General features: G+C 36.7%; 1 protein-coding gene across 1 annotated transcript in view; it reads left to right on the top strand.

Annotated features, from left to right (window-relative positions):
* FAM216B (family with sequence similarity 216 member B) overlaps positions 1 to 17,698 on the top strand; it is a 193,637-nt gene that overhangs the window by 95,882 nt on the left and 80,057 nt on the right. Inside the window, exon 3 of the mRNA XM_044084028.1 lies at positions 14,023 to 14,143. Within this exon, the coding sequence (XP_043939963.1) occupies positions 14,023 to 14,143 (121 nt within the window). The remainder of the gene's footprint in view (positions 1 to 14,022; positions 14,144 to 17,698) is intronic.

Genomic DNA, 17,698 nt, shown 5'->3' with positions numbered 1-17,698 from the left:
GATATATAAGGTGTAATATATGATATCAAACTCTCCATAAACACCTAAAAATAATATATAAGTAAACATGAATAAATAAAAACCTGCTAATAAGAAAAATCAATAATTATTCGCAATATTAAAACCTATACAACAATTCCTATGCTAATACATATATAAATATAAACATTCTCCTTGTTAAAATACTCATAATGAGGTAAAACTGTTAACTAATAATTTGTATGTGGACAATGTAAATACATTAAGAAATAACACATGAAGACATCGACCTGAACCTCAAGCTTTATGCTAATGCTTTGGTACATGGAGCCTTCTCCTTCTTAAAAACGGTTTCACCTGTACCTTATCATTTAAACCGGGGTGTTGGTCGGCCCTACATCTAATAATCCACTTCATTTCACTTTCCAATGTATAATTGATTATATCACCCCCTCTTATATTAATTTCAATTTTTTGAATAACATTAAATCTGAAGGTATGTGTAACGCCCAATTCCATGGTGTGTTTGGCCAGGGCATTAAACACTGAACCTATTCTGATATGATAAACATGTTCCCTTATGCGTTCTTTCAGGGAGCGATTAGTTTTTCCAATGTAGAATGCAGGGCATGCTGTACATCTAGCCATATACACAATATTCTTACTGTTACAATTGGTGTTAGTGTAAAAATGAAATAATTGTTTTGTAACAGGATGAATAAAATCTGTTGCCTCTTCAATGTACATACATTGATTACATTTCCCACAAGATGTCATATTAGTGGTGCATGTATTTGTTCCTTCTATGGTCAGAGCATTTTTAGGTCTACACAATAATTTTCTTAAATTGGGTTGGTTCTTAAACACTAAATTCGGACTTGAACCTACAATCTTACTAATTTCATTATCTAAGTTTATAATAGCAACATTTAAAATATGTCCCTATTTTTGGGCCTATGTCTCACCATTATATTAGACTTTGTCCAGCTTTCTTGCACTAAGATGTTGAGAGGTATGGACAATATCCATTGCTATGACATGGTAGTTTCAGTCCATACACATCTCTATAGAGTGTGTAGATTGTTAGGCAGGGGTTTGAATCTGGTAGCATGTCTGTCACATAATGGTGTCAGACAGGAGTGGCTTAGACAAAGGAAGTATTTATGGCATAACCAGTGGGCAACATTTTTAAAGGTATTACTCTCCATGGTAGGGGATACATACCCATTTCAGTATGGAGGTGCTGTAAGCCCTTCGAGTGTGCTCATCATGACACTCAGTATACCTGTTTCTGTGGTATCACAGGTTGATATATATCTTTCTGATATTTGTCCTGGCATGTGTTTGAGTCTGGCAAGATGCTAATGCTGAGTATGTCATTGATTTTTCACAGGCATTACTTCATTTCCAAATTAGAATGAACTGTATTGCATGTCTTCCTGAAAACATTTATTATTGTAATTGTTTTCTTCATGCTGGACAACTTTATAGGACATGAGGACTTATATAGCATGTTTTCCTGTATGGTATGATGCCAGACCATCACAAAGTGCAACTGAGCCTGCGTTCAGACACATTTGTGTGTGGTTGTACCATGTACGTGCTGTTATGATAGTGTTCACTGTAATGTCTTGTGAGCATGCTCGGTACAATCATGTAGTAGATCCGCTCCATTTACAAATGGAGACCTTGAACTACAGCAGTGTCATCAGATCTGTGTTGTCATTTGTCACTTGTGTATTTTGAGTGCTATTATGTTACCGTTTATGATGTACATGAATATAAAACACATGTTTGTCTAATACATGTCATGATAATGTACCACCCCCATCTATGGTTGTCCAATGACAACAAATTGTAAAGGCTGTCCCTTTCTGCTGTGCATGACACAACAGCTCATTCCTTGTTTATACAGGATGAAGTGGAACATACAGCACTACAGTAATTCCCTGTATGTACACATCATATTCAGTAACTGCAATGTCTGCAAATAGTCTCTAATGTATCCACTGTCCTTGCTGTTGCCTCAACTCGAATTATCAACATTAATATCACATTCGCTCCCTTTTCTTACAATGCTGCATTGTGTCCCTCTCACATCCATTGTTAGTACGCCCATTTTTATTTATGTACATAGGTAAACAATTGGAATAAGATCGTTTATTATTACCATCAATATGGACGTCTTTATGCTGAAAATGTTTCTTTGTGACATTTTCACATTTGAATGCATTACATGAGTACATTTTTCCTGTTTACAATCACCTGGTACTTAAGTCTGCACTATTAACACAGTATTCTGTGTACATTCTCCCAGTTTCATACCCTCTGCATCTAATGTCTTGCAATCCACTCGCCCTTACCGCATATAAGCTGCATGCTTGTGCTCACACAATAGGTTTGCTTACAAGCAAGGAGTTTTGTTTACATTGTGTGTTCATGCTTCCAGGCACCATTTCATGGCTGACAACAGTAGTGCTGACCACAGAACCGTGCTTGGAAACATGTAAGCATGATGAGATACATGCACATTTAATGGGCACTGCTGCTCATCATGCTAACTGGCTGCAATCATGTAGGCTTTCCATTATGCCAACATGATTGTTAATGAATCCTGGGACTTATAGATTTTAAACCTGTTTCTTCCACATTATGGATACAGCTGTCTAATTATGTAACCGATTCAGTGTAATGTCTTCTCTTTATATCTTTTGTTGCAATAGGATTATTACAGACTGAATATACTCCCACTGCTTTTTTCTGTTTTTCTTTAAATACATTCCAAGCAAATCTATGCATATCAGCTTTGTTACTTAATGTATGCAAAACCAATGGAGCTTTTCACCCTGGGCCTCCTCTAATACCATTGATTCTTTGGTTTATACCACAGATAAACTGCAAAATGGTTACACTAACCTATCTCAACTGTAAAACATATTACTGACTCATTCCTACGTCAGCCATATAACTCTCATACTGATATCAGCCACACTCCCACACAGCTGTATCCAGCCACACTCCCGCACAGCTGTATCCACTATTCTCTTATGCTGCCACTTTCCATTTTATTCCTATTTCCACTAATCAAACTAAATCCTTTATATCAAATCTAAGCTCTTTGGGGGAACATATTTAGCAAATTACATCAAAATTCCTCACACTAGCAGACTTACTAGCAATGGAAAAAATTGCAATGCCTCTGTGTCATATACTTAATTTGCCTCTAACAAAAGACACAGTCCCAACTGCCTTCATGTGCCTTATCATCATACCTTTACCAAACATTCATTCACCCACTGAACTTGCATATTACAGAGCCATTTCATTTCTTTACCCATTAACAATTTACAAAAACTGATATATAAACAAATTTTAGACACATAAATATCTATGTCCTGCTCTGTGATCAACAACATGATTTCAGAAACTGATTTAGCACCATGACTGTCTTATTCTCAGCGACTGATAACATCTATAGTATTATAAATGATGGGTTTATTTAAGCTGCTGGTTTTTGTGACATGACAAGGGGGGTTGAGACAGCAAACCAAAGCCTTCACTTGCACAAACTTGATAAACTTAACTTTGGAGATAACACATTACTGTTGCTCTAAAATTATCTAAAAGACAGAGCAGTCTACATTTTCTATAGCAAGACATTCTCTGTTAAAGGTACACTCACCAGTGGTGGTCCCCCAGGCTTTGTTTTGGGCCCTCTTTTTTTCTCATTTTTTATCAGTGTCCTCAGTCTTGACTTCTTTACCACAAAATTTTAATGTACATCAATGATATACTATATGTCAAAAAACTCATTAGTCACTACAGTATAATTTGCAAATGAAATTTGCAGACTTGTGCAAATGGCTTCATGCAAACAAATGTTTATTTAATTAACAGTACAAAAACAAATGTCATGTTATTTCCTACTCAGAAATATCCCTTTACTGCCACCTTTTTTTTCTTAGAGATACAAAAGATGGCATCATTCCTAATGTCATACAGCAAAAATGCCTTAGACTAACTCTTAATCCTTTACTCAATTTAACTCAGACAGATAACTTACTTTCCAAAGTTATTTTCCCAGCTCAGGTTATATGTCCATATCTCACACCCTCTCTCTCCATTTCCAGCTGCATGTACATACATGGCTAAAATGTTCTAATTACAAACTGGAATAAGCCCTACCCATTATTAGCATAAACTCTGTCCACAACACTCAAAAACTACAAGAAGCTAAAAACAACACGTAGATTTGTTGTTCTAGCAGACCAAAACAGACATTGTTGTGATTTATTAGAGAATTTTCATTGGCTTTCTATTACTAACAGAGCCCCTCTACATGTAGGTAGTCTAATGTTCAAAATATGTCTGCTAGATTACTGCCCGCCCCTGAAAACAAAACATCCCATTAGAGAATAAAGCTACCCATGAGAACAAGCCAAGGTGATATTTTAATACTTGTCAGACAAAAACCCAAACCTGCTGTTTGTGAAAAAACCTTCTCTAGAATGGGAACTACTCTTTGGGACCACTTGCCTAAAAATGCAAAACAAAAAAAAAATCACCGAATGAATTCCTACCAAATGACACTAAAGTGCATCTGTGTCTTTGCTATTGGATAAGATATCTGTGAGACATACTCATTTCAGCTGTTTGTAACATTAATTTTATTTTTTCTAACTAAAAAGGTACCATCTCTTTGAATTGTATGTAGTGCATACATTTTATACATACTCTGTCGTATTCCGTGATTAACATTTTTTATCTAATGATAGTCATGCTAATAATACTACAGTCAGCTATGTGCTGGTGTACTTTATCATGAATTACATACCTATTTTTATTCTTAATGTCCAGTTTAGCATTGCATAGTTGTACTTTTGTACCCAAGTTGTGACTGAAAAGGTTCACTTAACTAGTTAACAAATTTTAAAATAAAACAAAATAAAATAGAATAAATAAATGCATAATGCTAATTAAAACAAATGGAAGATCCTCTACAGGTAATATCACAAAGTCAGGAAGTTACCTAACCTAATATTTTGCATCACCTGACTTATGCGGAAGTGAGCATGGTAGAAAAGGTCTGTCTTCCTTAGGAAAACGAACAGGGACTGATCACATAAATCACGTATATGAGCATCTCAAAAGCAGGCACCCTTTTTCCCAAATAAGAGAAGATTAGTCTTTTATAATGTATTTCAAGAAATATAAGCCCCATAAAAGTGGGCACAGTGTCTCATATTACATGTGATACAAGCACTGATGTGCACAAGTCAGACTGGAAAAAGTTCTGTAATAATGTTTTCATAATGTGCTTCAAGGAATATGAGCACCCTAAAGGCAGGTACATCCTCTCATATTACATGGGCTTCAAATAGGTTAATAAAGTCTGTCAATAGCTTTGTAAAAGCAGGCATTTCTTTAAACACCTTTATTGAATTTTGACTTGTGACATAGGCAAACCTACATTTATATAAAAGTAATCAAACCATATTAACAAGTTCACATTTACAAATATTATGTATCACTTATACAGTTATATATCCAATAATCTAGATAACATTACATATATTATTCAATTTCTGTCTTCTTTTAAACTCCTTCTACAAAACATTTTTCTGCATGCATTGCTCCCAAAATTCAAATTTTTGTATGTAATTTACTCCTGCCCTTTTCTAAAGATCCCACCTTATGTTTTTTTATCTCTGTTACAATATTCACTATTTCAAGTATAACTGGTTTAGATTTTGATTTCCATTTTGTAGTAATTCCAGTTTTGGCAGCCACCAGAATTAAACTTAACAAGGCCTTACTATGTCTTGGCAATTCAGATCCTGCATTCCAGCTCAAAAAAATAATTTCCTGAGTTACACTCATTTGCTCACCCAGTATTCCTGACAGAGTACTCTGTGGAACATTTTTAATGTCTGCCAACTCATTACACTCTTACAATGTATGTTGCTAATTACTTCTTTCTTCCCCATCACACCTACAATATGTGTTAGCTACCCCAGGAAAAATTCTTTCAAGTCTGCTTGGAATATAAAAATACCTATGCAAACACTTCCAAGCAAAAATGCTAAATCTTCTAGACTTTGTTGCATATTTGGGAGGCATGCATATGCCCTCCAATTGTTTCTTTGTGAATTACTTATCTAATCTCTCTTCCTGATCTCTTCCGGCCACATCTGATTGATTCCCATAGTTATCATGCACTATTTTATGTGCCCTGCTGATTGTCCCTTTTTTAACAGCAGCTTCTGTTCTAAAATTAATTTAAAAATTCAGCCAGTGCAGGTCTTTCATTTAGGATTCCCTTATTCCTTTCTCTTTGTCTATGCCCTTATATCAGTCTTTGATAGGGAAGGCAATCACTAACCTACAATCTAAATGGTTTCTTGGCCTCTTACCATTCTATTACTATTGCTATTCTATCTCTGATTATTTGTTCCCAAAACCTTGGTTCCTTTGCCAGCTTTCTCCAGTAAATTCCACCCTCTCTGTCTATTCTCTGGAGTCTATATTATAAAGCTGAAAGCTCCAAAGAGCAAATACAACTACATCGACGCATAAAGAGTGATGTACAAAAATAGCGAAAGATGTATTGAGCAAAAATCAGAACATCAAATGTATTTGTTTGGCCAGCAGCGCGATCCTGGGGATAAGGAAATATATCCTTTTCCCCACTGTAGTGTGGTCTCAGAGTTGGTATATTTAAGTAGTGGGGGTGTGGGGATGCTGGGGGGTTTGCCCCCCCCCCAGCAAAAGTGTATTATTTTAGTTTTATTTATTTAATTTATGTATACCTGCATGGTACTGTTGTTTAAAGAAACATATTCGGTGCTTTGATTTTCACTCAGTACATGTTTCACTATTTTGTACATCGCCCTTTATGTGTCAGTATACTTGTATTCACTCTTTAGAGATTTTGGCTTTATAATACAGACCCATTCTCTATACCACTAATTGCAGTTGTCCCTCTAAGCAGAATATCCTTTCTTCTTTCCGTGTTGGCTTAGTTCTTAGTACATTTTCTGCTACTTTATGAATATAATAGTCCACATGACTGTTGTTTTTCTCCTTAAGGATCTGCATCCAAAATCCTGTTCTTTCCCTATATCTTGAATTACTCCCCTGCTTCATCATCATCTCTTTTCACTTTGAATTGTAGCTCTCTGTTTGTGTCAAGTATAACAGCCTTAACTGTGTAGCTCTAAAATATCCCTTCAAATCAGATATTCCTAATCCTCCTTGTTCTGTTGGGAGGCTCACCTTATCCCATTTGATTCTTTCCCTCTTCCTCCTACAAAATAAATAAAAACAGGCATTTTCAATAATTAAACTGCAAACCACTCCAATAGATGGATCTGATGAAGCAGGTGAAAGTGGTTTCTTAAATATAGATCTATGGAGGTTGTTCTTGGTGTGTTGTCATGCTTGAATTCTCCTTATTTACATTTACTAAAAAAAAAAAAAAAGTAAACCTTTAAAATCAGAATGTTTGTAAACCCTAATGGGTCCTTCATGAATATTCAAATATTGGACAAACTTTTAAGCTATAATATCACCCACCCCATCCACCCACTACCTTTCTTTCCACCCCACTAACTACCTTGATTATAGCAAGCTCGGATGCTCATAAGCCTAACTACTTATTATACAGAAGGAACTTCTTATTTTAACAATTGTTAATGTCTGTTATGTACTTCGCAGATGATAACATTTCTAGTTGTCTACTGATGTACTATGTTCTTCATCTGTAACTATGTTTGTAATTGTTAATTGCTATGTTGATCAAATTGTTATTAATTAATTGCTATGTAAATCCAATGTAACTACTATCTGTATATTTTAACTGTGGAGCTTTTCTCCTCGGGCCTCCGCTGAAAATGAACCTATGTCCAGTCAGACACTCCCAGTCAACAAATGTAAATAAATAAATAAATAAAAGCTTTGAGATTGGCTCCTTATTTTTCTATCTCCCAGATGTTCCTCTAGTCATCTTCCCTGTACCTTCCCACCATCGTCTGTAACTATCTTTAAATAACAATCCCGTTCAATGTAATGTAATAGAGAAAAACAACCCTCATCATTCTACCTACATAACTCATAGCTCTCAACTGCTAATGTCCAGTATCAGGAACAAATACAGAAATAATGAAGGACAAATCAGGATTAATATCCTTAAACATTGACAGGATAAGAGAATGTAAATTAATGTGTTGGTTAAAGCAAAAGAGGTTTGCAGTTCCAATTATTATTATTTGTCAAGGGAATCCACCACCTTTTCTCCCTAAATCACCAGATTTAGGAGAGATTAGCAGGGAGAAGAGCTACATTTTCAGCCAAAATCAGGGATGTCCCTGAAAAACAGGCACAGTTGTGAGGTATGTTTGAACAAGGTGTCTTTATTCTTCCTAAATCTGTTAGGTAAAATGGTTTTATCTTTACTAAAGAATTTAAAAGGTAGGAATGAGAATTAGAGATTACGCACCTAACCACAGGTCTGTGATATCCACAGCTGAATGAATAGGCAGTGACAATGATTCAAACAGTGGAGAGCTCCATGAAAAGAGCACGAGCACGTGGGTATAGGAACTGAGATCTGACAGGTTTCAAATATTTGAATACCATCCCTCACCAGCTCATTGTGTTAATGGAAAAAAGGCTAAACACTTACTGACTAGTTTTAACTTTTTTTGTTGATTTCTGAGAATTGAAGAAGATACAAAAAACGATGAAAAGAAATTGGTAAAGGCAAAAAAATGTAAATATGATATACACTTCAGGAAATTACTTAAGCAGTGAAAAGAAGCAGGGTCTGGATTCAGCAGTCATGGGAAGGTCACCAGTCAGAAGCTGTTAGTAAATTAAGACAGGCCAAATGTGTTTTCCTGGATGATAAAAGAATACACAGGATAAACAGCAGGAATCTAGACAAGATAAGTATATCTAACTAAGAGATACTTTTGCAACAGAAATAGAGCATGACAGCAAAGATGTACAGCAGTTATATGGCAATTCTGAGGTGAGGAAAGGAGCCAGTCTAGCAGAGGTGTCTCACAGGAATAAAAAGCAACTTGAACTATAACTAGAAGAGATGCAAGAAGTCATGCTGAACTCTATTAATCTAGCAAAACAGCAAGACATGGAAGTATTGCGAACTGATGGCCACATACACGGACAACTGCTACAGTTATAATGAAATACATGCAGACTGTAGAAATCAAAAGCTGCAAGAAAGTAACGCTTGAATTCTAGCTCACCAGTGACATACTACAGTGGAAGTAATAATAATTATACAATGTAAATTATATCATTGCACTGCTACTTCATAAACAGTCTAATACCTTTTATTCTGTAAAGATGGAGGCAGTAGCATGTCTTTAAGAATAAGAACTAGTCTCATCTATGAATGCATGTCACATGGTCTCTTCCTTAGCACTTGCCAGTTAAAAGAAACAACCCAGAAAAGGTAGTAACATATGTTAAGTATTTGTCTTTTTTTGTGAGCATCCTGATGAATATTGTAAATGCAGTAAATATAATCATGGCGCACCCTTGTTGTTCTAAGAAAAGAAGTGAATGAAATTATGTTGTTTATATTAAAGAGGTTCATATACAACAGCCTTCACATAAAGCACTTATAGAGAGGTTCACACATAAGAACCTTGCAACTAATGAACTTCAACAACCATCACAGACCCAGCTTGGTCTGCAAGGCTATGGAGCGCATCATCATGGAACTCATTTAGAGAGATATTGGGAACCTCCAATCACTGGACCCTACCCAGTTTGGCTTTGTTAAGGGCAGATCATGCCTCCTAAACCTGGGGGACTTCTTTGAGACAGTTACCAAGGCTATAGACAAGGGAAAGGTGGGACACACAGCCTACCTAGACCTCTCAAAGGCCTTCGACACCATTCCCCATTCTGATATTATAGATAAGCTCACCAGCCTGAACATAAACCCCTATGTCACAAGATGGGTTGCCAATTGGCTCATGGACAGAACCCACATGGTGAGAGTTGTGGGAGCTAGATCTGTCTCTAAACCGGTTACAAGTGGCATTCCCCAGGGCTCAGTCCTAGGACCCCTCCTGTTAGGCATATACTTCTTAGAGGTACAGACAAGCACAGGAGGACTATGGCTGATCAAGTTCACAGACGACTGCAAACTAGGGGCTATAATTGACTCACCGGCTGATACAGACATCCTCCAAAAGGGTCTCACTGAGACGGATACCTGGTGTCAAAATCATGGCCTCAAGCTAAATGCCAAAAAGTGCATAGTTATTCCCTTTGGAAATAACAAAGTACCCAGAAACTACCACATAGGTGTTAGTCCCCTAAATATGGAAAACGTAATAAGGGATCTGGGGACCCAAGTAGATAGTAATCTCTCCTTTGATAATCACATTGCCAAAGTGGTTAGAAAATCTTTCTATGTGGCCCACCTAATTACAAAAGGGTTTGCATCCAGATCAAAAGAGGTCATTGTGCCCCTCTACTCATCACTCATCTGACCCATCATAGAGTACAATGCCCCATTTGGGATGTACCTGACAAGACACCTGCAACAGCTGGAAAGACCACAGAAGTACCTCACCAAGAGGATCACTGGCCTCAAACAGATGCCCTATGCAACTCGACTGAAGAAACTCCAGCTGTACTTGGTTGCATACCGCCTGCTCAGAGGTGATCTCTGCCTGACATATAAGGCCATGTCCAACCCAGAATTGATGGACATGCTCCACCTAAAGAAAACCTTATCCCCTCGAGCCACACACTCTAGAGATCTAAACCTCACCACAACAATAAATAGGACATGCTGGAGGGATAGATTTCTGTCCCAGAGACTTCCCATGCTTTGGAACAAGATTCCAATCTACATTAGGCAGAGCTCCTCGCTAGCAGTCTTCAAGAGAAACCTTGACGAGTGGATGGGAAACAGAAAGTTTACCCCGGGGATCACTTCAGTGACTCTGCTGGACAGAGGCACAGGGAACTAATCTACTAATCTTGGTGAAAGCCAACACATTGTGGCTAGGCTTATAAATGCCTTTGAGCAGATAGCCTAGTACCTACCTATGAACCTATGAACCTATAAAAACTGATAGACATACTTTTTTTACTGTGTCAACATATACGGCTACCAGTGTTTTCCTGAAGTCCCCTTACTAGTTTCAAAAGCAATGATCCTCCACTTGCTTAATGCAAGTTAATTTATCATAAACAAAGTAACAAACCTTTGGGTCACCAAATAAAATTTTCTTTTCTAGCCTGTTGTTGCAGCTTTATACAGAATCAGAACATTCCTCTAATTTCAGCACTTCACGCTCCATTTTTAAAATGTGGAGAGAAAAGAAGCATTGAGCACCCTGAATGGCCTCAGTACAATATCTGCCATGCAGACATTTTCTCAAAAGAACATGAAGCAGGAATTCAATGACTTCCAGTTACAAGGCAACACTAATATTTTTTTTCATAGATTCATATCAGTCTATTTATCTACAGATTACTGCAAGCTTAGTCAATAACCCAAGGTCAGCATCAAACCCTATATCTTGTTTGTGTAAGGTGAAGACCTTAACCATTAAGTCAACCATTCCCGCATTACAATTTAATGAAAGTTAATGCTGCAGTCTGTCTGACAGCTATTATTACTTGCACCCAGCTAAGACAAGCACAAAACATAATTTATTAACTGTGTTATAGCTGTTGGTAAGCTAGAACATCACTTCATGTAATGGTCAGCATTTTTGTTTCCCTGCTTTAATTTTGTGTTGTAAAGTTTCTCACCTGTTTTTCTTTTTCCATAATGGAATAAGCGGCACATACTTCCTTACTTTTGTATCACTGGACTTTAAATACATGACAAGTGTATTTAATTGTGGTTAGAATTTTGTTTTTCACAAAACTCAAATTTTACGTTGAGTGAAGCATGCATCTTTATTTTGTCAAAAGATTTCAATTGATTATAGCATCAAAAGTAACAAAAACTAGAAAATCAAATATTGTACATATTTGAAATTAATTTCAAGGTACACTTCCAAGAATATTTGCAATTCTTGTATAATTTTATAATGCAACCATTTTCATATACAATCATTTTTCTAATAATTTAACTAATGAATATTTTTATTATATAAAGGTTCTCCATAATATATATATTCTATATTAAATATAAAATCCTTCATGCATTTATTTCATTTAGCATCATTGTTATACATTTCCAAAATTGCTGTTATTTTTGGCCAGAATTTGATTTTTTTTCTTTTGATTTATTTTTCCAGTTTATTATTCCAAATTCTTTATCATGGACTTCCTGAAGGATAAATAAAAATAAATACATTTAGATTATGTTTCTTTTAACCAGTTTGTTATTATTTCATTTTTTTTTTTCTTCCTATATCTAATATTTTCCAGTTACTAGCATTTACACTTGCTATTGCTGGAATATAGTATAAAATCCTATTTTTGCAAGCAAGCATGCATCTTTCATTAGCACAAAATTCATCAAAACTGAGGAGACTTGCAATGAGTTGGGGTATGTGAATAAACAGACAGTTCAAGTCTCATCAGAGTTAATTTCCCTATGTTTTGCAAAAACTTTAGTATTTGTAATATCTCCACCATCCCTGCCCCACATAGTTCTGTCGTTTGTTTTCAATGCTGTTGATCCCTCACCTTTCACCAGCATATTTGTTGCAGAGTATAGGAATTAGTTAGCATTATACACATACTACTATATCCCTGTTCTGTGAATAAGCAGAATATGACAACTGCCATCACTGTCAGTCTCTTACCTTTCATCAGCAATAAATCCAGTGCAGTGTGGAAAACCCATACTGTTCTTACCCTACTGTACTCCCTTTGGATATATATATATATATATATATATATATATATATATATATATATATATATATATATATATATAAGGTTTACTATCAATATTTAGAATGTAGGTTTGACAAACACAGAAATGCTGAACGGCAGCTGACCAATTTCCATGTTACCGAACATTATGAGAGTGAGAGTACATATCAGCGAATGCGGCTGTGCATTCACTGATATGTATTTGATGTTATGCCTAGAGATCATGGTACACTGTGGACTGGGAAATATATCCCTTTCCTCTCTGTAGTGTGATGTTGGAGTTGGAATATATAGTTTTCAGGGAGTGGGGTGCAGGGAGGCTTGCACCCCTGCAAAAACCTGAATTGTAGTATAGGAGTTACACTTACCTTTGCTCCTATACAGACTTCATGTTCAATATGCAATGAAAATGTCGAATCTGCTGAATTCATTCCTCAGATCTGACATTTTCACCAACTTAATATGCAGGAATTTGACCTTGAATTTCAATGTTAAATACATTTTTATTTCTAAAGTTAGGCATTTTGATAGTAAACCATACATATATGTGTGTGTGTGTGTGTGTGTGCGTGTGTGTGTGTGTGTGTGTGTGTGTGTGTGTGTGTGTGTGTGTGTGTGTGTGTGTGTGTGTGAATGCGCATGTGTGTATATATAGTGAATTGCACTCTCTGACTTACCTTTTAGGAGTCAAAATGCCTCTATGTCAGTAATCTGCAAGGTACTCTCAAACATACTAGCTACATTGTTGCATATCTTACATTTAATACAATATTTAAGCATGTACAATCAAAAACAAACTGTTTATTAATAGTAACTTCTTTACAGTATAGCGCTTCCTGTGGATTCATTTTCAGCCTCCCTTTCTGTCAGTATCTGCACTTTAAACATAAATTAATTCATTCTTGAACTGTACTGCACAGGTATATCAAGAATGCTACATTCTGTTGTTTTGTTTGCCCTCCTGGCCACTGAACATATTCACCAAGATTCAGGAAAACATTATCATCTCTGCATGCATCATATAACTGAGAAGAGAAAAAGAACTTTTGAATTCACTCAAGGTGTGACATACTATTGTATTTATCTTGTCTCTCCATATTTGACCAGTTCTGAATTAATTATGTTGGAGTAACAGCTCTGTGATTCATTCCACTGCAGGACCTTGAGATTGGACACAAACGCTACCTTTATAGCATCATGAGTACGTACGATACCAGCAGCCAGCACATACGTCTCCATGAGAAGTATGCTGCGAACCTTGAACACCAAAGTATGTTAGGTAAGTACTTAAAGTCTCACCGTGAAATTAAGCTATTACATGTTGGCAGAGAATCTGAAATGAGAATACTGGTACCTTTTCAAGATTTTTTTAGGAATTTGAATATAATAAAGATAAATAAATATATTAAAATGTTGCAGCTAGTCACTCTGGAGGTTCTTCTCTCCTCCTAAGGCCAGCCCCTTTTTTCTGTTGACGTAACTACCTTTGATCCCCTCTTTTTATCCAGACACCAAAATATTGTCTGGCAATGCATCTCCTGACTTCTCCATGTACTAGTATTAAGTCATAATTGAATCATGTCCCTTCTAGCTACCACCTGTAGCCCCTTCTATCCTTCCTCTTCAGTTGCGGCACAACCACTTACTCCTGAAAATGTGGTGTGACCGTATCATATTCTTTTCTTATCCAGCATGTAGAACTTCATTCTTTGAAGTCTCGATCTTTCACTTCTCTGACAATTGTCATAGCTCATTTTTACCCACCCTCTTCCAGCCTAATCTCTTTTTTCTGTAGGAGTGCCAGAATTGGAAACAGAAACTCAGATATAGTCTTACTACTCTCTAAAAGAGAGCATGCCTTTCATATCTGAGGCTAGTCTCTTATCTATCTTTTCCAGCATTCTGTACCCCATGTCCATTGCACTTTCAATCTATATTGTAGAGATCACTCCATATAGTCAAACATTCATAATGCCGACCATGCTTAATACTGGCAGAAGTGATCAAAACTCATTTGATTGCTTCTGCCAGTGTCAAGTCTATGGTAGATTGTACACAGTGGAGATCAGGAGATTTGCCCTTTCCCCACTGTAGACTGATATCACAGTTGGTATATATAATTAGGAGGTGGTGCAGAGGGGCTTGCCCACTGCAAAAAAACACAAGTGTTTTGTTGTTTGGGCTTTCAATGTTTCAGAATCAATCATTTGGCATTTGTGTACTTCAATATTTCGAAGTACACCCATTTTGTAAAAGTCACCATAAGGATAATATCAGTTCCCTGAATCTTTTCTTTCTCATTTCCTCTAAAGTTCAGTCTTTTTAGCAGGAAAACATTCCATGGATTTATCTATTTAACTCCCATCTTCCGTGTATCTGTCCTCTGCAAGGCTGACATCGATAAACATTCCATGGATTTATCTATTTAACTCCCGTCTTCCATGTATCTGTCCTCTGCAAGGTTGACATCGATAAACGTTCCGTGGATTTATCTATTTAACTCCCGTCTTCCATGTATCTGTCCTCTACAAGGCTGACATCGATAAACATTCTGTGGATTTATCTATATAACTCCCGTCTTCCATGTATCTGTCCTCTGCAAGGCTGACATCGATAAACATTCCATGGATTTATCTATTTAACTCCCGTCTTCCATGTATCTGTCCTCTGCAAGGCTGACATCGATAAACATTCCATGGATTTATCTATTTAACTCCCGTCTTCCATGTATCTGTCCTCTGCAAGGCTGACATCGATAAACATTCCATGGATTTATCTATTTAACTCCCGTCTTCCATGTATCTGTCCTCAGCAAGGCTGACATCGATAAACATTCCATGGATTTATCTATTTAACTCCCGTCTTCCATGTATCTGTCCTCTGCAAGGCTGACATCGATAAACATTCCATGGATTTATCTATTTAACTCCCATCTTCCATGTATCTGTCCTCTGCAAGGCTGACATCGATGGAGATTATCCTAACCACTTGTGAGCATTCTACTCATCTCTTTATTCTTTATTTAATGTATACTTGCAGCTCTTCTTTTTGCTTTGTAACTTAATGAAATCCATCCCACTTCATGAATACACGTACATACATGCACACACTCACACACACACACACACATACACACACACACACACACACACACACACACACACACACACACACACACACACACACACACACACACGCACACACGCACACACGCACACATGCACACACACATACACACAAACACACACACGCGCATACAAACACACACACACATACACACACACACACACACACACACACACACACACACACACACACACACACACACACACACACACACACACACACACACACACTCTCTGAAGTTTAACTCAGGTGTGGTACTGTGCAGTGAGGTATGTTAACTTTGATGGGTTCATAGTAAATGGACTTCAGGTAGATTAGAACCACAATTAATACTGATGAGTGGTAATAAACCAACTAGAAAATAAAAAAAACACTGAAAACGAAGGAGGTACAGGTAAATGCAAGTATACATGCTAATACTTAAAGCATCTTATTTTAATGTCCTTCAGAAGGAACACTTCATAAAACTATCAAACATGATTGAATTTTTATTTAAGTTTGTTTGATGGTTTTATGAAGTTTTCCTACTGAAGAAATCCTCAGATGAAAAGCAAGCATTAAACTAAAATGCTTAAAGTATTAGTGCGTATACTTATATTTACTTGTGCCTCCTTCATTTTCAGCGGTTTTGTTGTTTTCTACTTGGTTTCTACTTCAGGTAGATTTTTGGCAGTTAGAGTCATAAGCAAATAATACTTGACAGGGTGGTAAATAATGCTGGCACAGTGGTGTAGTGACCCCCTACACATTTTATGAGAATAATAATAATAAAGGATAGATTATGATGATTATTTAATAATTATTTATGTAATTAAAAAATTTCTACATTTTTCATAAATTCACAGTTTACAAGGCAGACTTAGTCATGTGGTGATCCCCTACACATTTCCCAATGCCCCACCCCCATAGGGCACCACTTGTCTCCAAGAGAACACAACAAGTCAAGCCCAAGATGAATTTGCAAATACCCATTCAATCATGGAGGTTTGCCTTAAAGGAAATGAGAGTATCACGCTATGTTATATATAATGAAAGATTGTTCAGGAGATGAGGTTAGCAATGCGTAAGGAATCTGCTCCTCCAGTGTGTCTTATTTATTGATAGAGATTCAGGTCTTTACTTTGAATGTTTGGGGAGCCACTTTTTGTGGAGATGCAAGAGTTCAAGCAGAGTTGGATCTTTAACAGCTTGGAATGCTGCACATAAATGACCACATAAGATTCTATAAGAGATACAGCATAAGGACAGAGTTTCATACCTGTCTTACTAGCTAAGAATCTTTAGTCTTTTGATCTTTCTTAGTTAAAAACTCTCAGGTTGTTTTAGCTGTGTGATATGTCAGTTTAGATACACACCAAAGGGGACACTATATTCTAGAATTGGTTTGGCCAGGGCAGAGTATATAGGAAAGAACTGCTGTTTTATTATACCTTTGTTTTTTGATTGTGCTAGATAGAAGAAATTTCAGACTCCTCTTGTTAGGTAGTTGTTAAAGAATAGGGAGGCATCTACAAAAGTGCTTAGAGCTATGTTAATTACATTGCCTGGATTGGTGTGTTGTCTGGAGCTGGATTTGGAGTCAGATTGGCTGTGTGGACCACCTTACCCTTGTCCATGGCTCTGGAGACTGATTCGAAGAAGTCACTCAGGTTCAGGAGACAAGATCAGCCCTTCACAAACCCAAACTGCGTGCAGTCCAGTGTTTGAA

This window comes from Protopterus annectens, chromosome 9.part0 (assembly GCF_019279795.1).
Source record: "Protopterus annectens isolate FY-2018-M chromosome 9.part0, PAN1.0, whole genome shotgun sequence".
NCBI classification, from domain to species: Eukaryota; Metazoa; Chordata; order Ceratodontiformes; family Protopteridae; genus Protopterus; species Protopterus annectens.
The sequence above is the reverse complement of the archived record's forward strand: the minus strand, read 5'-3'. Positions and strand labels throughout refer to the sequence as shown.